The 21,101-nt window shown below is 47.0% G+C and overlaps 1 protein-coding gene across 3 annotated transcripts in view; it reads right to left on the bottom strand.

The window, feature by feature from the left end:
* The window catches only part of STK10 (serine/threonine kinase 10), a 129,562-nt gene that overhangs the window by 64,482 nt on the left and 43,979 nt on the right, over nucleotides 1-21,101 (bottom strand). For all 3 annotated transcript variants that reach the window (XR_014062263.1, XM_081520716.1, XM_081520717.1), the window contains 2 exons: nucleotides 13,240-13,288; nucleotides 6,041-6,190 (listed from right to left, as the gene is read on the bottom strand). Coding sequence is in view for 2 of the 3 variants with exons in the window: in XM_081520716.1 (XP_081376842.1) it covers nucleotides 6,041-6,190; nucleotides 13,240-13,288 (199 nt within the window). In the remaining variant the exon portion in view is untranslated. The remainder of the gene's footprint in view (nucleotides 1-6,040; nucleotides 6,191-13,239; nucleotides 13,289-21,101) is intronic.

The following is a 21,101-nucleotide window of genomic DNA, read 5'->3' as shown; positions in this document are numbered from 1 at the left end:
ACTATGGGCTGGGCCAATCAGAGAAGCCTGCTTGCTAGGCCTGAGCCACGCTGGGCCAATCAGAGCTCTTCACTGGGATTATTGACTCTGAGGTGTGAAATGCTGTGGCTCAGTTCACCCTGTAGGAGCTGGTGCTGGGAGAAGTGAACACTTAGCCAGAAGCTGTGTGTGAGGGCTCGCACTGAAAGCCTAACCAACATGCACAGAAAGGCAGAAACCAGAGCCGTCCAGCACAGCACTGTTTTCCAGGGTCCAGCTGCAAATACACAGCTCGCATCTGTCCCAACACGGTTCCGTATACCCTATACACACATTATCCTGTCTGCCTTAAGTCACATGAGACCAGCTTCTATCATCTGCCACCAAAAGAGTCTAAGGAGGGTAGCGGTTAAGCACTTGGGCTCTGAAGCCAGTTGTTCCTCAGACTAGCTTTGCGACCTTGGGTAAGTTAATTAATCTCTCTAGGTGCCAAATCCTTCCTCTGTAGAATGTTAGCAGTAGTCTGTGAGGATTCAGTGAGTTACATATTAAACACTGGCTCAGTGCCAGATAGCCATCATAAAAGAACCAGGACTTCAGCCCGCTGGCAGCAGCAAAAAGGAATTTAGGGTTAGGGTCCAGGTGAGGGTGAGAGGCAGGTGACTGGTTCCTGCCAGGCCCACCTGTTAGGGCTCCTGAATATCAGGGGGCTTTTGGGAATTAGGGATCCTGTAGTGTCATAAGCTGCTAAAGGAAAGGCAATGCTAGATTCTACTACTTACTGAGCACCTACTATGTCAGGCTCTGTGTCAGGCACTTTGATTTTTAGGGCAGTTCAGACCTCATCTTGGAAATTGAAAGACCCAAAAAGTTCTGAAATTCCCCTCCCATCTTCAGAGAAGCACCTCTGGGGAGAGGAACACGAGTTCTCTGGAGAATGAGGACCATTCCTCCTCACGACAACACTGAGTCATTCCTCAGCCCAGGAAAAAACTCAACGTATGACAGGCCTCTCTGATGGGCTGGGCACCAATAGATGCTTTGCATGTAGTATCTCATTAAATCATCATACAATTCATGAGGTAAGAACTATTAGCCCACTCTGTCTGAGGACACCATGGTTCAAAAGGGTTAGCTGACTCATCCAAGGCCAAGCACAGATTCAGGACAAGAACACAGATCTTTGGACCTCAGAGTCCTTACCCCACTTTATATCCCAACTGTCTCAGACAGCAGACACTCTTCCTTTCTCTCTCTGCACAAATAGATCCCCACCAGCCAGAGAGAACTTCTTCACACCCACCCAGAGCTGGAATGCCTGCTCTGCTTGGCAACTATCCAGGGAATCTCAGAGGAAGTTTGAAATCCTAGACAGAAGTAAACACTTAAGATGAGGAAGAAATCAAATGCCTAGCAGCAAGAGGAACATTACCCTTAGCTTCCCTGTGATAGTTACTTTGTGCTTTAGCTCACAGGTCACAACAACACTGCAGGGAGAGTCTGTTGTTACACCCATTGCACAGATGAAAAGACCGAGGACTGAATGGTTAAATGTGTTTATTCAGCTCCGAAGTGGCAGAATCAGGATCTGAGTCTAGGGCCCACACTTTGCTCAGTTCAACGTGCTGCTTCCCATTTATTCCCACTCCACTGAGAAGCACAAACAGTGTTTCCAGTGAGGCGACATCCTTGCCTGGGAGGTACAGCTGCTGAGCAATTCTCTAATGCAGCCCTGGGTTGCATAAGGCCATGCAGGGGGGTGGGGGTGCCTATAGGGGCCCCAGACAGTCCCAGGGACCTAGGAAGAGGCAGACAGACTGCCACCCCACCTCCCAAGCTTCCTCCACTGCTTCCCAGGCTGCAGATTCCAGGCCCCAGGGGGAAGGATGATTTTCCAAAACAGAATATTAGGTCTCAGCAGGCATCCACACCATAGCTCCCAGGGCCCAGCAGTAACTGTGTAAATACTCGCACATTCAACTCTCCCTGAACTGTTCTTCCTCCTTAGTTGGCTTCCTGGTTTTCTCAATGGCATCTGCCAAGTCCCTGGGAAAGCTGATGCCCCCATCTGCTTCCGCCCCATCTCTGCTGGGTTCCAGGTGGGATTCTGGAGTCTGCTCGGTAAGTCAGTGCCCCCACCCCCTGGACCGCGGGGTCGTGGTGGGGGAAACACCATGGGAAATGAGACTCCACTGGGCACCTCCTAGCCCGCTGTCTCCACCCTGAGCTTCCCTGCTGACAAGCCTCTCAGGCTGCTTCAGACCCAGGCTCTGTGTCCTGCCTTTTCTGTTCGACATGTTCTTGAAGGCTGAGCTGAAGGTTTGCCTTGAACTCCCCAGGGCACATGAGACTCTCCTGTCCCAAGACTCTCCCTGACCTGGCCCTTCCCCGCCTTCCCTCCACCTTTGACAGAGCCAGTCCACTAGCAGCCGGGGCCAGAGAGACCCGAGTCCAAACTCTGCTGCCTCTCCCCTTCAGGGACCGACCCTGAGCATCTCACTCCAGTGTGGGCTGCGGTGCCACACCAGTGATGGGTAGTCCCCTCCGCTCTCCCAGCTGTCCCCTGGAGTGCTAAGTAAATAAGATACCATCTAGAAAGCACTTTCTCTAATGGCTGGCATCAAGATGATGCTTCACAGACCCAACACGTATGTGTTATTATTTTTACTATCACTCCCCCAAAATACCCTACTGGGCCTTACTCGGTGCCTCTACCCACAAGGCTAGACCTCTCTGCCCAAGCTGGTTTACCTGGCAAGTATCCACCTGCCTTTTCACAACCCAGCTCAAACTAGCCTCTCACCAAGCCTCTTCTAAACACCCAACCGTCAGGCCCAGGCAGGGGACAGACCACCCCTCCCTGTACAACCCCACCCCAGCACTGGCTCCTTTCCCAGTCCTGATGCTCCTGTGTCTCCCCACAGGCCTGGGGACCCTGCAGGAGGAGGACTGGGGTCTCTGTCCTGCTGTCCCCAGAGCCCAGCACAGGACAGGGCTTGGCACACACCGGACACTTAACAAACCAACAGTAATTACGGCTGGCTTTGCTGGAGAGCCCACTCTACCCATCTTCTTATAACCAGTATCACAAAGCTCTGGATGAGCCTTCATCATCGCTCCAGTTATACAGACGAGAGAGTCGACAGGCAGCAGGTGAGGTGACATGTGTATCCAAGGTCAAAGACCTGGGCGCAGACTTGGGTCTGAACCCAGATCTCTCAGGCTCCCTGGGCTTCCCTGGTGGCTCAGAGAGTAAAGAACACGCCTGCAATGCGGGAGAACTGGGATCGATCCCTGGGTCGGGAAGACCCCCTGGAGGAAGGCATGGCAACCCACCCCAGTACTCTTGTCTGGAGAATCCCATGGACAGAGGAGCCTGGCGGGCTACAGTCCATGGGGTTGCAAAGAGTTGGACATGACTGAGCGACTAAGCACACACACACTCTCAGGCTCCAGGGTGCAAGCTCTTAACCTCTCCAGCTAAGAGAATGCAACAGGAGGAAAGACAGCCGTAGCAGATGGGGGCTGGGCCTCAGGGTCACAGGGAGTTTTGTCTTCAGGAACAGAACCGAGTATGGCCTCGCTCATGCCTGGTTATGAGAAACCCTCTCACACTGCTCATTTCAAGAGAGAACCAACCCCACCCTCTGGGGGACAGAGCATTTCTAACAAGCTCCCAGGTAATGCTGTTGATGCTGCCACCAACCAGGCTTTGGTTCCTGAGGATTCAGAGCTGTAGTTCTCAAAGTGTGGTCCCTCGGAATAGCAGCATCAGCTGGGAGCTTATTAGAAATACAGGTTCTTCAGCCTCAGCCACAGACAGAAACCCCAAGGGATGTACCTAGCAAGCTGAGACTTAGAAGCCCTCCAGGTGACCGAGAAGCACTAAATCTGAGAACCCACTGGTCTTGCATCCCTCGTGTAAGACCTTCACTTGTCGGCTCCAGGCAGTCACGGAGTTGGGGGAGCCTGGAGGTGAGCAGTGGCCTGGGCTCAGCCCTGGCTCTGTCCTTAGTGGATCTGCGGCAGGCCCTCCCTGTCTCTGAGCTTCCGAGTCCTTAAGGAGGGGGTGGAGGAGCTGTGCGGTTTCTGTGCCAATCCTCGTGATTTTGCTGCGGTTCACAGGGCCCCAGTGGTGGCGCAGCTTCTTGTGGACATAATTAAAATGCTCCTTACAGAGACGAAGGTAGGGACTTCCCTGGTGGTCCAGTGATTAAGAATCTGCCTTCCAATGCAGGGAACATGAGTTCAGCCTCTACTCAGGGAACTAAGATTTCACATAACCCGGGGCAACTGAGCCCGAGCGCTCCAACTGCTGAGCCTGCACACCCCGGGGCCTGTGCAACACAGCTAGAGAGGAGCCCACACACCGCAACAAAGATCCCGTGTGCCACAGCTAAGACCCAGCACAGCCAAAAATGAAAGAAAGAAAGAGATGGAGGGAGCTGCTAGAGAAACCACACATAATGACACTTCTGTGTTGGAAGGTCGGGGCTAAGAAGAGGATGGGCTGCAGATGAATGAACTACTTAACGTCAGAGGAGGATGTTAGTAGAAAGTAGAGTTGAATGTAGTCTAACGATTAACAAGAGATTACCATCTCTCCAGTGTTAATATCACCCCCTAAATCCTCTCTATCCGAACATCCTGCTACAGACAAAGATGCAGGCAGCGGTATCTGGGATGACCCTCAGGGCCAAGGTCTGGAGGATGAGACTGCAGGCACCTTCTGACTTTCCCTTTAAACCTTCCTGTACAATGTGCATTTTCTATAACAAACATACATAGCTTTTTCAGCAAACAACAAAAATCATTACTTTAAAAAATAGCATTATGGGCATTTATATAACAATGAAGGAGTAGATACGAGAAGAGTTCAAAGCTATTGTCTCGGGGGGGTGGGGACAGGGAAAGGAGGTAGTAAAAGCAGAGGACACAGATACATGTTATTTTGGTTTAAAACTTATTAAAAATAAGAAGTTCTGACACACGCTACCACACGGACAAAACTTGAGGACATCGTGCTAAGAGAAATAAGCCCGTCACAAAAACACAAATGATTATACTTGTAGAGCAGTCATATTCAGAGAGACCTGGAGGAGAACGGTGGCTGCTGGGAGCCGGGGTCAGAGAGGAGGGGGGGATGCTGTTTGACGGGTACCGTTTGGGCAGATGACAAAGTCCCGGAGATGGATGATGGTGATGGCTGCACTGCAGTATGACTGTATTTCATGCCACTGAACTAGACACTGACAAATAGCTAAGAGGATACATTTTATGTTATGTATATTTTGTGTGTGCACTCAGTTGTTCACTGGGGTCCGACTCTTTGTGACCCCAGGGACTGTAGCCCGCCAGGCTCCTCTGTCCCTGGGATTTTCCAAGCAAGAATACTGGAGTGGGTTGCCTTTTCCTCCTCCAGGGGATTTTCCTGACCCAGGGGTCGAGCCCACGTCTCCTGCACTGGCAGGTGGATTCTTTGCCACTGTGTCATCTGGTAACCCTATGTATATTTTACCACAGTTGGAAAAAAAACAGAGGGGAGTCATAATGAAGAAAAAAAAAAGGTTTCGCTATATGCCCCTGATGTATTCTTTTCCACCTGGAAATACCCCTCCTTCTGTCACTTTCCCTCAAATTCTATCTATCGGAAGCAAGAGCAAAAGGGGTTGGACCAGTGCCTCCTTGCAGCGCTGCCAGCCCGTGGACGAGGTCACTGTTGGTAGTGAGGGGCTGACTGTGCACGATGGGATGTTGGGCAACTGTCACCTCTACAGACCAGATTCCAGCGGTCTCTCCCCACCCCTAGTTGCGACAATCAGAGCTGTCTCCAGACACTGCCAATGTCCCTGGGGGATAAAACCTCCCTCAGTTGAGAACCCTGGGTTAGATGGAGCCACGATAGGAACTGTGCCCCGGTGGACGGGGACAGACCTGGAAGGACCTCAACATCCAATGGGAGTGCAGACTCACGCTGCCTCCTGTCCACAGAGGCTGGGCCAAAACCTCAGGTGTGCGACGCAGGGCTCTGCCTTCCCACCTGGCCCGAGACACCCCTTACCCAGCCTGATGTCCCCCTCGAGGGTCATGAGCACGTTGCCAGCTTTCAGATCCCGGTGGATAATCTTCTTGCCATGCAGGAAGGTGAGGGCTTCCAGCATCTGGCGGCAAACCACCTGAATCTGGGGCTCAGTAAGGCCTCTGTCCAGCTCTGGAAACAGAGAGGAGAACATGTCAGTTTAGCCAGCGTTCAATGCAGGCAACTTCAAGTCAGGCTCCTGCCAGGTACGAGAAATACACCAGCCACCAATGTGCTTGAGCCCTTACTGTATACCAGGTACACTTCCAAGCACTTTACACGTTACCTGCTTTGGGTTCATAGTAAAACTATGGGACAGGCACAGCTGTTACCCCATTTCACAGGTGAGGAGACTGATGCTCAGAGAAGTCAAGTCACTTGCTCAAGGTCACACAGTAGGGTCACAGATCTGAGGCTGAAAACAGCCAGCTGGGCTTCAGAGCTCAGGTTCGCAAACACAGCCCTTCTGAGGGGCAGAGACCCGTTCTGTGAGCAGGTCCTGAGTGTCAGGCTCCGTGCTGGGTGCAGGGACCCAGGGAGGCCTGGAAATGACGAGCAATGCTGGGGACACAGTGGGCTTGGGGGCGAGGGAGGGCAGCAACCCCTTCTACCGGGGAATCAGGAGGCTCCCCAGAGGAAGAGGCATTCAAGCTGTGTCCTGAAGGAAGAACAGATGTTTGCGAGGAGAAAAGCTGGTGCCAGGGCATTCCAGGTCAAGGAAGCAGCCAAAGGAATGGCCTGCAGGCGACAGGAGCTGGTGTTGAAAAAAGGTAAACAGGCTGCTGCTGATGGTGCACGAGATGTGGAAGGAGAGGTGCCGTCACCAAAAGCCTCTGGGGCACTAGTTGGGGCCGTGGATGCACATGTGTGCACATACACACACAACACACACAGACACACACACACTCTATATACAACACAGTGTCCACCGACAGATAGCAGGGCTGTCTTCCCTGAGCAGGTGGGGAGTGCAAACAAGAATATTCCTGCAGGAGGAACCGCAAGTGCAAAGGACCCTCCCCTCCCCACATGGAGAAAGTAAGTGGAGGGTGGGGGTTGGAGGTCGGCAGGAGATGTGGTGGCTGCGTTTTCTTTGAAATGGACAGTCCAGGAGAGGTTCTGAGAGGGACAGAGATACAACCTGAGCTTTGCATTAAAAATTTCCTCCTGGCACAGCAAGTGAAGAGCTTTCAGGGGAACAAGAGTGGTCAGGGGGCTTAGCTGGCAGCCACACGGTGGTCCAGGAGGGCTACGTGGTGGCCAAGGCTTCACAGAGGAAGGATTTCTGACTTGGGTCAAGGAGGTGGGAATGGCAGGGTGCGCGACCTCGTGGGTGCAGTGGGAGGAAGGGCATGAGAACAGTCAAGAATGACATCCCATGCTCATTGCTCTGTTAGCCATCATGATTATTTATTTCTTTTTTAATTCTTTTGGGCATGCCAAGGGGCAAGTGAAACCCAGGCTCCTGCATTGGAAGCTTGGAGTCTATACTGCTGAACCACTAGGGCAATTCAGTTCAGTCCCTCAGTTGTGTCCGACTCTTTGAGACCCCATGGACTGCAGCACGCCAGGCTTCCCTGTCCATCACCAACTCCCAAAGCTTGCTCAAACTCAAGTTCATCGAGTCGGTGATGCCATCCAATCATCTCATCCTCTGTCACCCCTTCTCCTCCTGCCTTCAATCTTTCCCAGCATCAGGATCTTTTCCAATGAGTCAGTTCTTCGCATCAGGTAGCCAAAGTATTGGAGTTTCAGCTTCAGCATCAGTCCTTCCAGTGAATATTCAGGACTGATTTCCTTTAGGATGGACTGGTTGGATCTCCTTGCAGTCCAAGGGACTCTCAAGAGTCTTCTCCAACACCACAGTTCAAAAGTATCAATCTTCAGCACTCAGCTTTCTTTATAGTCCAACTCTCATATCCATATATGACTACTGGAAAAACCACAGCTTTGACTAGATGGACCTTTGTTGGGAAAGTAATGTCTCTGCTTTTTAATATGCTGTCTAGGTTGGTCATAGCTTTTCTCCCAAGGAGCAAGCGTCTTTTAATTTCATGGCTGCAATCACCATCTGCAGTGATTTTGGAGTCCCAAAAAATAAAGTCTCTCACTGTTTCCACTGTTTCCCCATCTATTTGCCATGAAGTGATGGGACCAGATGCCATGATCTTAGTTTTCTGAATGTTGAGTTTTAAGCCAACTTTTTCACTCTCCTCTTTCACTTTCATCAAGAGGCTCTTTAGTTCTTCTTCACTTTCTGCCATAAGGGTGGTGTCATCTGCATATCTGAGGTTATTGATATTTCTCTCAGCAATCTTGATTCCAGCTTGTGCTTCATCCAGCCCAGCATTTCGCATGATGTACTCTGCATAGAAGTTAAATAAGCAGGGTGGCAATATATAGCCTTGACGTACTCCTTTCCCGATTTGGAACCAGTCTGTTGTTCCATGTCCATTTCTAACTGTTGCTTCTTGACCTGCATACAGATTTCTCAGGAGGCAGGTCAGGTGGTCTGGTATTCCCCATCTCTTTAAGAAATTTCCAGTTTGTTGTGATCCACACAGTCAAACGCTTTGGCATAATCAATAAAGTAGAAGTAGATGTTTTTTCTGGAACTCTCTTGCTTTATTGATGATCCAAAGGACATTGGCAATTGGATCTCTGGTTCCTCCGCCTTTTCTAAATCCAACTTGAACATCTGGAAGTTCACAGCTCATGTACTGTTGAAGCCTGGTTTGGAGAATTTTGAGCATTACTTTGCTAGCGTGTGAGATGAGTGCAATTGCACAGTAGTTTGAACATTCTTTGGCACTGCCTTTCTTAGGGATTGGAATGAAAACCAACCTTTTCCAGTCCTGTGGCCACTGCTGAGTTTTCTAAATTTGCTGGTATATTGAGTGTAGCACTTTAATAGCATCATCTTTTAGGATTTGAAATAGCTCAACTGGAATTCCATCACCTCCACTAGCTTTGTTCATAGTGATGTTTCCTAAGGCCCACTTGACTTCACATTCCAGGATGTCTGGCTCTAGGTGAGTGATCACACCATTGTGATTATCTGGGTCGTGAAGATCTTTTTTGTATAGTTCTTCTGTGTATTCTTTTTTTTTTTTAAAGATTATTTATTTATTTGGCTGCATGGAGTCTTAGTTGCAGCCTGTGGGCTCTAGTTCCCTGACCAGGGATTGAACCCCGGCCCCCTGCATTGGGAGCTTGGAGGCTTAGCCACCGGGCCACCAGGGAAGTCCCTTCTGTGTATTCTTGCCACCTCTTCTTAATATCTTCTGCTTCTGTTAGGTCCATACCATTTCTGTCCTTTATTGAGCCCATCTTTGCATGAAATGTTCCCTTGGTATCTCTAATTTTCTTGAAGAGATCTCTAGTCTTTCCCATTCTACTGTTTTCCTCTATTTCTTTGTACTGATCACCGAGGAAGGCCTTCCTATCTCTCCTTGCTATTCTTTGGAACTCTACATTCAAATGGGTATATCTTTCCTCTTCTCCTTTGCCTTTAGCTTCTCTTCTTTTCTCAGCTATTTGTAAGGCCTCCTCAGACAGCCATTTTGCCTTTTTCCATTTCTTTTTCTTGGAGATGGTCTTGATCACTGCCTTCTGTACAATGTCATGAACCTCTGTCCATAGTTCATCAGGCACTCTGTCTGTCAGATCTAATCCCTTGAATTTGTTTGTCACTTCCACTGTACAATCATAAGGGATTTGATTTAGGTCATACCTGAATGGTCTAGTGGCTTTCCCTATTTTCTTCAATTTAAGTCTGAATTTGGCAATAATGAGTTCATGATCTGAGCCAGAGTCAGCTCCCAGTCTTGTTTTTGCTGTCTGTATAGAGCTTCTCCATCTTTGGCTGCAAAGAATATTATCAATCTGATTTCGGTATTGACCATCTGGTGATGTCCTTTGTGTAGAGTCTTCTCTTGTGTTGTTGGAAGAGGGTGTTTGCTATGACCAGTGCATTCTCTTGGCAAATCTCTATGAGCCTTTCCCCTGTTTCATTTTGTACTCCAAGGCCAAATTTGCCTGTTACTCCAGGTATCTCTCAACTTCCTACTTTTGCATTCTAGTTTCCTACAGTGAAAAGGACATCTTTTTTGGGTGTTAGTTCTAGATGGTCTTGTAGGTCTTCATAGAACCGTTCAACTTCAGCTTCTTCAGCATTACTTTTCAGCCATAGACTTGAACTATTGTGATACTGAATGTTTTGCCTTGAAAACGAACAGAGATCATTCTGTCATTTTTGAGATTGCATCCAAGTACTGCATTTCGGACTCTTTTGTTTACTATGATGGCTACTCCATTTCTTCTAAGGGATTCTTGCCCACAGTAGTAGACATAATGGTCATCTGAGTTAAATTCACCCTTTCCAGTCCATTTTAGTTCACTGATTCCTGAAATGTCAGCGTTCACTCTTGCCATCTCCTGTTTCACCACTTCCAATTTGTGGACCTAACATTCCAGGTTCCTATGTAATATTGCTCTTTATAGCATCAGACTTTACTTCCATCACCAGTCACATCCACACCTGGGTGTTGTTTTTGCTTTGGCTCTGTGTCTTCATTCTTTCTGGAGTTATTTCCCCACTGATCTCCAGTAGCATATTGGGCACCTACCAACTTGGGGAGTTCATCTTTCAGTGTCCCATCTTTTTGCCTTTTCATGCTGTTCATGGGGTTCTCAAGGCAAGAATACTGAAGTGGTTTGCCATTCCCTTCTCCAGTGGACCACGTTTTGTCAGACCTCTCCACCGTGACCCATGGTGTAGGGCCACCCAAGACGGACCAGGGCAGTCTGTGATTATTTAGTTCTTGCTCCTGCCCAAGCTCCCAGGGCTGAGGTCAGCTCTGCAGTCCTGCCTGCTCGGCCCTCAGGCTTCCAGGCTGGTGGGCAAGGGCACTGCATTGAGGCCTCCCTCTGGTTGGGGCTTCCAAGTTCCCCTGTAGCGCCTGGAGGAATCCCCAGTGTCAGACCCCTCAGGCTCAGTAGAAACATACATGCTAGCCAGGGTGGAGGTGCTGCCTGCAGTGCCCTGGGAAGCCCAGCTCCAGGGCAGGACTCCTGAACCAGGAGTCATTCTGGGTCCATAACTCCTTCCTTGCAGCCTCGTCCTCGACTCCTGCATCTTCCCCAGCCGGGGTCCAAGCTCAGAGTCTGTGAGGACTTCAGGGCCACACAGACTGCGCCTGAACTTGGGCACTGCCTCTCACTGGCCGTGTGATTTCTGGCAAGTCACTCTATCTCCCTGTATCTTCATTATTGGTCTGTAAAATGGAACAAGGGTGACATGAAGGCAGGGCTCCAGAGATAAAGCATGTTAATGTCTCAGCATGCAGCACAGTCAAGAAAAGGTGATTACTATTATGCTGGTCCTGAGATTATGCTGGATTGTCTGTAGCAAATTTTTAAATGTCAAAAGTGTACCTGGCTCATGTCTGATTTATGTACACAGATGAAACTGGAAAAGTCAAAGTGAGGAGGAGGCAGACGCCACCATTTTTTGAGCCTTTACAATGCATCAGCACAAGGATAAAGTGTTGGGTGCATTATTTCATGAAAGCTTTATAATAATCCAAAGAGGCAGATAGACGTAACACAATTAAAAATTTTTTTTTGTTTTGATGTGGACCATTTTTTAAAGCCTTGTTATTAAATCTGTTACAATATTGTTTCTGTTTTACGTTTTGGTTTTTTTGGCCAGGAGCCCTGTGAGGTTGTGACTCCCCAACCAGGGATGAACCTGCAGTGGAAGGCGAAGTCTTAAGCACTAGATGGCCAGGAAAGTCCCTATGACACATTGTTAAAGTCCAGTTTATTGAGATATAATTTACATGCAGTGAAATTCACCTTTTTGGGTGTACAGTTCTGTGAATTTTGGCAAATGTATGTAGTCACACCAACAGTACCACAATTTAGATACAGAATACATACTCCCATCACTCCCCAGAATTCCCCACTATCCCCCTTTCATCCCCAACTCCAGCCACGAAGCAATCACTAATTAGATCCGTTCCTATAGTTTCATCTTTTTCTAGAAAGGCATATAATTGGAATCACACAGTATGGTGAATTTGTAAGATGAATTTTTGATTACACAGCAATACATGAATACTTTCTTCCTAATAAAAAAAAGTTGCAACATTGCAGATGAGCCTACGTCCCCTTTGAAACAACATCCCAACCTGAACCTCATCCTTCTGCTCTGCAGGAGGGCTAAGGGCCAAAAATGTGTAACAGCTAGCAAGTCACGGCCAGCAGGATCAGAATGAGCACTGGTGTTAACAATCTAAAACGGCCATACGGTGATGTGCCACATGCTTGCGCTCCGCATGCTGTAAAAGGGCCAGCCCAGTACCCCACAGCTACCAAGCCGAGGAACCTGGGATGGCCTTCAGGAACCCTGGGCCCTGAGCCCAGGCTCTTCACTCTACACAACTCTGCAAGGCGGTGGGGGACAACCTAGGGCAGAAAAGCCCTCTGAGCAGGGCAGGCATCTGTGGGAGAGTCAACCCCTGACCACAGAGCTGCAGCTACGACCTGGCTCTCACTGGGTCAGCTCCTCCATCCCAGCTTCTCTTATCCCACCTTGATTTCTAAAATAGTAATGGCGCTGCTTCTTTAACTGCTGCCACCAAGAGAGAGCAAACCACTTGGGGCTGGACCAGTTAGTTCCATCAGGAGAACTGAGACAGGATGGGTGGAGATCCCCGCTTTTCAAAGAACCTCCCTCAGGGGTCTCATTTTCACCTCCTACACGTGCTGTGGGGCTCGGCAAGGGGGCAGCACACCTGTCTTACATCCGGACGGCTTGAGGGAGCCAGTGATCCCCTCAAGGACATATGGCTCTTTGAATGAGAAGTTTTGGTCTTCTGAGTATCCTGCATCCTCCCCAGGAACCCAACCCCTGCTCCCAGATGCAGACAGAGTGGGAAGGTACTCAAACAGGCCACGGGCATTACTGGGGCGGGGAAGTGATGGGTCCCAGTGCTCGGCAGAGCCGACCCCAGCACCGCTGCCCTGCATCAAGGAGGACTCACCCAGGGGCTTCCCTGGCCGTCCAGTGGTTAGGACTCCATGCTTCCACCGCAGGGGACACAGATTCAATCCCTAGTTAGGGAACAAAGATCCTGCAAGCCACTCAGAGAGGCCAAAAAAAAAAAAAGACTCACCCAGCATGATGGCATCCACAGCTCCCCCAGGACAGAACTCGATCATAATCTGCAAAAAATACAAGGCAAAGTAACATGAGCAGCAGCGCCCAGCCCCCGAATCGGGAGCCCCTCCATGGCCAGCCCTGATCAGATAGGTCTGCCAGCACCTGATGCATTTGCTCTTCGGCCCCTCTCCCTCCTGCCCAGGGGTTTGTCCAATCTCCCCCACACTCCAGCAAGCTGACCTCAGTTCTTACAAGAGGCTCTCATACCCAGGAGTTACTTGGGCACTTCATTTTTCAGGGAAAAAAAAAAAAACCAAGTCGTCATGGAAACCTGCAGCTTCAGTGAACAGCCTTTTCAGCGAAGCCTGCATCCTTCCCTTCTCTGATCTGCCCTGTCCGCTCGCTCACCCCCACCCTCCAGCCACACTGCTTCTTACAATCCAAAGCCAAGTCTCAGAGGACACCTCCCACCCACACACAAGCTGCCCAAGTCCTCCTGGGACTCCAGTATCTGTCTGTTGACTCCTCTCCACCACCCAGAGCCTGGAGTATCAGAACATCAGGTCCTTGAAGCCCAGCTCAGGTAGAGAAATCAAAGCCCAGAAAGAAGCTGTAATTCACCAAGGCCACACAGGTTGTCTAGTGGCTCCTGAATGCAAACCAGGTTTTCCTAACCTCCAGGCCATTCATTCATTCACTCAACACATACCCAACAGGTAACAGGCCCTGGATACAGGCTTTCAAGGGGCTCCCAACCCAGGGCAGCAAATGGAAAAAGCCAATTAGAGTCAAAAGTGCCAGGGGTGCTGACATTGGCCCTCCCTCCCTGGTCTACTCCCATCTTCACTCTTTCTGGCCCACTCTGGGCTCCTATCATATACGGGAAGACACTTCCTCTTTTTTTTAAAGTGTGGGTAGAGACGGGTGGGGAAGGCAGAAAGTGACACAAACTTCAAGGCACTCCCAGCATCTCCTCCAGCTCCTGGCTGCTGCAGGGCCCTCTGACCCAGCTCGGCAGGGGCAGACACAGTGCCTGAGGGGCGCTCAAGGAGACCAGTTGCTATAAATAGAAAAGAAAACCTCAGCCGTGACCTAACTGGGCCAGAGCCAGCTCTCCAGCCATAGGAGGGAGGAGCTGCTTCAGTGTTTCGATGAGGCCTCGTAGCTTGTAGTCGACTTTCCAGAGGCTTCCTGGAGCTGTAAATATGAGGATGCGGTGATGCCGGGTTGGACCCAAGTCCCAAGCCCACTGCTCACTAGTTCAGGCCTTGGGCGAGTCATTTCAACCATGTGAGCCTGTTTTCTCAACTGTAAGATGGGGCTGCTGATGCTGTTCCTCTTAGGCGGCCCCACCTCTGAGCTATAGTTAGGGAACAGGCCACCCTAGAGGTCAAGCAGGGAGCTTTAAGCTGGGCCAGGGACACCAAAGGAAAGGGTACCAGGGACAGCAAGGCTCTGGCGCCCTCCCTCAGCCCAGGGCAGCAGACAGGCCTGCCACATGCTGGACAAGGCTACACGCCACGGGAGGGAGCTGGGCAAGGGAAGATCCACCGGCTCACACTCCGCCACCTGCCAGGGAGGAAGGACGTGGTCCCTGATGCTCCTACAGTTATTCTGGTCCTGCTTGGCCATGAGAACGTCAGGCCTGACCCAGCTCCCCTGGGCTACTCTTTACCACTGTGGTGACTATCGTCCTAAATAAAAGTCATCAGAGATGTGTTAACATGCTGCAACCCAGAACACAAGGAAGCGGTACTTCTTTCTTCCACTTACTCACTCACTCGTGTGTTCACTGAACCAACCACCAACCAATCAGGCTTGTTCCCAGGGCCAGAGTGACCTGGACATGGGCATCAACCTCTCGGAGCTCAGCATACCATTCTGCTTTTTTAATAATCCTTGGCGCTACAAAAGAGAACCCCAAATCCTACTAATTGCTAGAAACAGCCCAGGCACAAGAGGCAGCAGTGAAGAGAAGCCTAGCTAAGCCACCACACAAGGTCACTTACGAGGGTGGGATGGCATGCCCAGAGCCCACAGGAGTGACAGAGTCATCCCGGCCTTGAAGGGCGACACGTGAGACTGAGTCGGTATGAACTGTTTCTAGGATTTCTTTCTTGAGCTCAGGGGTTTTTTTGTTTGTTTGTTTTGTCTTGTGTTTTGAGACCCCATGAAAGCCACCTTCTCACCCCTCATATAGAAAAATGCAAATACAAACAAATGTTTGTGTGCACTTTCACTGACTTCTTGCATGCCCTCAAGTCCCACCACCAAACCCAGGTCAGTGTTTTCACCAGCTACTGACTATGCATCGTTGGCAATGACCTACCTCTCTGTAAAATGGGACAACACTACAGACGCCCCTAGAACTACTCTAAGGATCCGATGAGGCGGTATTTATCGAGCAACAAGCTTGAGCCTCACACACACAGAGGACACAGGGCAGGCTCAGCTATTTCCTTCTCTACCAGGGGGCAGCTGAAGAGGAAAAGGTGGTAGGTAGGCTTGGCTTCGAGCCCTGGCATGTGTGTGCTCAGTCACTCAGTCCTGTTCAATTCTTTGCGACCCTTTGGACTGTAGCCCACCAGACTCTTCTGTCCATGGGATTCTCCAGGCAAGAATGCTGGAGTGGGTTGCCAAGGCCTCCTCCAGGGGATCTTCCCCACCCAGGGATCAAACCCATGTCTCTATGTCTCCTGTATTGACAGGCAGGTTCTTTACTACTAGCATCACCTGGGAAGCCCTTCGAGTCAGCTTCCTTATTAGCTATGTGAACCTAGGTAAGCCACTTAATGTCCCCATGCCTCGATTTCTTCACCTGAAAATGGTACTAATCTTTTCTCCCCCAATGCATCAGACAGCCAATGACACGTCCAATAAAAAAGCTACAACAACTAATATGCACTTAGTGAATCTAGCAAAGGAAATCTCTAGAAAGATCACACTCAGACCATGCCATTTAGGCTTCCTACAAAACCATGCCTTCCCAGAATTACAGTTCATCAACACTCCCACTTCTCAGTATGAGAAGTGGTCAAACCTGGGCGGTTCTTGCATCTTTCAGTGAAACTGTCCCTTACACAACGCCTTTACACAAGGCCCCCATGACCCCTCCCCTCCCAGGTCAGCACTAGGAAAGTTGAAGCATTCTGCCAATTTGGTTTGCTTCCTCTTCTGCAATTTGAGACCTCCATGACCCCTTGCACTTCCCGTATTTTTTTTACTTTTTATTTTCTTTGAGGCAAGGAATATGACTTTATTTGGAAAGCCAGCAGACAGAGAAGATGGCAGACTAATATCTCAAAATAGCCATCTTCCATTATCATTATTATTCTGCCGCAGCTACTGGGAAGCTCTGAGTTTAGCTTTGGTTTTACTCCCATGAATAAATATACCAACTTTTCATTCTACACCAGGATTAAATCTACAATATTCCACAATTTGCATATAGACCCTGATGAAGTGTCTTTAGAAGATGACTGTCCTGTAATCCACACTTCAAAATGTGAAGCTCTTTTTGAAACAGCAGTCCTCATTTGGAGTTAATCACAGGCTATGTCAGAGTGATGTTCTGTTTATTAACTTTTTGTAATTCTGCCCAACTGTACTCTCACATGTGGCAAAATACAGTTTGGTTTTTCTTCTTTTTTTTTTTGAAAGTGGCTTTTTTAGGTCCTTTTAGTTTAAAAAGTTTCATGTTTTGGTGCCTTTTATATGATGTAAAAGAGAAAAATAATGTCTCTTTCATGACATGGTTCACATTGGGTTCCATTACATGGGTCTTAACACTTCACATTTCAGCTTCCCAGTGGTAGGGCCACAGGTAGCTTATAATGTGAATTTCTTAGCACTTTTATAGAAAGGCATGAGGTTTAATTAATAAAATGATAATCTCAATAAATGTAATAATAACAATAAATAAAAAGAAAACAATCGTCTCAATGCCTTAGGATATTACTAAATAGCCTGTTTAGAAAAGAGAATGGAAAAATTACATCAATACCCACAGAAGGTTTCAGTTCAGTTCAGTTCAGTCGCTCAGTCATGTCTGACTCTTTGCGACCCCATGAACTGCAGCATGCCAGGCCTCCCTGTCCATCACCAGTTCCTGGAGTTTACTCAAACTCATGTCCATTGAGTCGATGATGCCATCCAGCCATCTCATCCTCTGTCATCCCCTTCTCCTCCTTTCCTCAATCCTTCCCAGCATCAGGGTCTTTTCCAAAGAGTCAGTTCTTCGCATGAGGTGGCCAAAGTATTGGAGTTTCAGCTTCAACATCAGTCCTTCCAATGAACACCCAGGAATGATCTCCTTTAGGATGGACTGGTTGGATCTCCTTGCAGTCCAAGGGACTCTCAAGAGTCTTCTCCAACACCACAGTTCAAAAGCATCAATTCTTCAGTGCTCAGCTTTCTTTATAGTCCAACTCTCACATCCATACATGACTATTGGAAAAAAAATAGCCTTGACTAGAACCTTTGTTGACAAAGTAATGTCTTTGCTTTTTAATATGTTGTCTAGATTGGTCATAACTTTCCTTCCAAGGAGTAAGTGTCTTTTCTTTTTTTGAGTAAGTGTCTTTTAATTTCATGGCTGCAGTCACCATCTGCAGTGATTTTGGAGCCCCAAAAAATAAAGTCAGCCACTGTTTCCCCATCTTGGTCTATTCTTGTATTTTCTATATTTTATTCAATATTCTATTTATTCTATATTTTATGTTATTTATAACATATTATAAAATTTCATATTAGAAGTACTCTTTTTGTAATGAAAAGTACTGGCCTAAGATCACCCATGGCTACAGATGCATCTATTCATCTGAAAGGGGATGGGGCTGTGCCTATCCACAACTAAAGTCTCAGCATGACAATGCCCAGAACACCTTCTTTAGGGTTTTCTATACATAAGAGCTTGTCATCTGCAAGCAGAAATAATTTTACTTCTTTGCAGTTTGCATGCCTTTTATTTCTTTTTTCCTGACTAACTGTGCTAGCTAGTGTTTCCAATACTATGCTGAACAGAAGTGATGAAGGTAGGCATCTTTGCCTTATTTCTGATCTTAGAGTTTTTAGTCTCTCACCATTGAATATGTTCACTGTAGGCTGTTCATATATGACCTTTATTATGTTTAGATACTTTTCTTCTATTGGTTTGTTAAATGTTTTTCTTATGGAAGTGCTGAATTTTGTCAAATACTTTTTCTTCATTAGCTGAGATGATCATGTGTTCTCCCACCTTTATTCTGCTAATGCAGTGTGTTATATTCATTGATTTTCATATATTAAACCACCCTTGCTTCCAAGAATAAATTCCACTGGTCATGGTGTATAATCCTTTTAATACGCTGCAGTGTAGCTGAAAAACCAACAACAAAAACAAGTTGGGCTTCTAGACACTAACAATGAACAATCCAGTAAAAGAAAATTAAGGAAACAATTCCATTTATAACAGCATCAAGAAGGAGAAAATACTTAGGACTATCTAGGAAAAGGGAATAAGATTAAACCAAGAAAGTGGAAGATTTGTACACTGAAAAGTGCAAAGCATGGCTGAAAGATATTAAAGATGACACAAATAAATGCAAAGACATCCTCTATGACTGAAAGACTTGTTAAGACGTCAATACTACCCAACACAATCTACAGATTCAATGCAATCCCTATCAAATCCCCATGGCATCTCTTATAGAAACTGAAAAAATGCATACTAAAATTCATATGGAATATCAAGGGACCCCAAGCACCAAAAGAATCTTGAAAAAGGACAATTGGAAAAAATTGTTCAAAGAAAATTGAAAGTCTCATACTTCTTGATTTCAAAACTTACTACAAAGCTACAATAATCAAAACAGCAAGGTACTAGCATAAAGACAGACATATAGACCAATGGAAGGAGATCCCAGAAATAAACCCTTGCATATATAGTCAAATGATTTTTAACAAAGGGGCCAAGACCATTCAATGGAAAAAGAATAGTCTTTTCAACAAATTTTGTAGGGAAAACTGAATTACCAACATGCAAGAGAATGAAGATGGTCCCTTACATCATATACAAAAATTTACTAAAAATGGATCAAAGACATAAATCGAAGAGCTAAAACTACAAAATTCTTGGAAGAAAAAAAATGAGGGAAAAGTCATGACATTGAATTTAGCTATGATTTCTTGGTTTTGACACCAAAGGCACAGGCAACAACAACAAAAAAATTAAACTGGACTTTATCAAATATAATAACCTTTGGACATCAAAAAACACTATCAACACAGTGAAAAAGCAACCCACAGAATGTAAGTATATATGATACTTACAAATCATATATCTGATAAGTGACTAATTTCAAGAATATATTAAAAAAATATACTCTTACAACTCAATCTTGAATAGACACTTACAGATAGACAAATAGGCAATAAATGCATGAAAATATGCTCAGCATTACTAATTAGAGAAATGCAAACCAAAACCACAATTTAGACCTAGAGGGGCGAGATGGGGTGGGAAGTGAGAGGGAAGTTCAAGAGGGAGGGGACGGCTGATTCGTGTTGATGTATGACAGAAACCAATACAATATTGTAAAGCAATTATCCTCCAATTAAAAATAAATAGATTTAAAAAACCACAATTAGATTTCACTTTTCACCCACTGGGCTGGCTATTTTTAAAAAAAACAGAAAATAACAAGCAAGGATGTACAGAAATGAGAACACGTGTATTGCTGGTGGGAATGCAAAATGCTGTGGCCACTGCAGAAGACATTATGGCAGTTCCTCAAAATTTTAAAACTAAAATCTTAAAAATTAAAAACAGAATCAAAAATGGAACTGCCTTGTGAACTGGCTTTCCACTTCTGAGCATATACCCAAAGAAATGAAAAGCAGAGTATCAAACAGATGTTTGTATACCAAAGCAGCATTATTCACAATAGTTAAAAGATGGAAACAACCCAATAATACATCAGAGATGAACAGAAAAACAAAATGTGGCACATCCATATAATGGAATATTATCCAGTCATTAAAAAGGAACGAAGCATTGACACATATGAATGAACCTTGAAAATATTATGCTAAGTGAACAAAACGTCAGACACAAAAGGCCACACATATGTGATTCCATTTCTATGAAATGTCCAGAATAGGCAAATCCATGGTAGATAGAAGGAGGTCTAACCAGTCCATCCTACAGGAAATCAACCCTCAATATTCACTGGAAGAACTGATGCTGAAGCTGAAGCTCCAATACTTTGGCCACCTGATGTAAAGATCCGACCCATTAGAAAAGACCCTGATTCTGGGAAAGATAGAAAGCAGGGGAAGGGGGTGACAGAGGACAAGATGGTTGGATGGCATCACCGACTCAATGGACATGAGTCTGAGCAAGCTCCAGGAGATGGTGAAGGACAGGGAAGCCTGGTATGCTGCAGTTCATGCGGATGCAAAAAGTCAGACATGACTGAGCGACTGAACAGCAACAACAATAGAGACAGAAAGGAGATCAGCAGTTGCCAGAGGCTGGAGGAAGGCTCCCAGGGTGATAGACTGTGGGTCTTAAAATATGACCTAAATGCTTTTCAGCTCAGAAAAGTGCTGACACTATATGCGAAGCCCTGTCCAAGGTCATTTATTCACAGTCTCTCATTTAATCCTTACACAGTTCTTTAAGGTGAATACTGTTATTATCTCCATTTTCTAGGTCAAGGATCTCCAAAGTTTTTCTGTAAAGAGCATGCATGCTTAAGTCACTCAGTCATGTCTGACTCTTTGCAACCCCATGGACTATAGCTTACCAGACTCTCCTTCCATGGGATTTTCCCAGCAAGAATACTGGAGTAGATTGCCATTTCCTTCTCCACAGGATCTTTCCAACCCAGGGAT

The sequence above is a fragment of the Giraffa tippelskirchi genome, chromosome 8 (assembly GCF_054371585.1).
Source record: "Giraffa tippelskirchi isolate mGirTip1 chromosome 8, T2T-mGirTip1v1.2.pri, whole genome shotgun sequence".
Lineage (NCBI taxonomy): Eukaryota > Metazoa > Chordata > Mammalia > Artiodactyla > Giraffidae > Giraffa > Giraffa tippelskirchi.
Note: the sequence above shows the minus strand (reverse complement) of the source record. Positions and strands in the feature narration are given on the sequence as shown.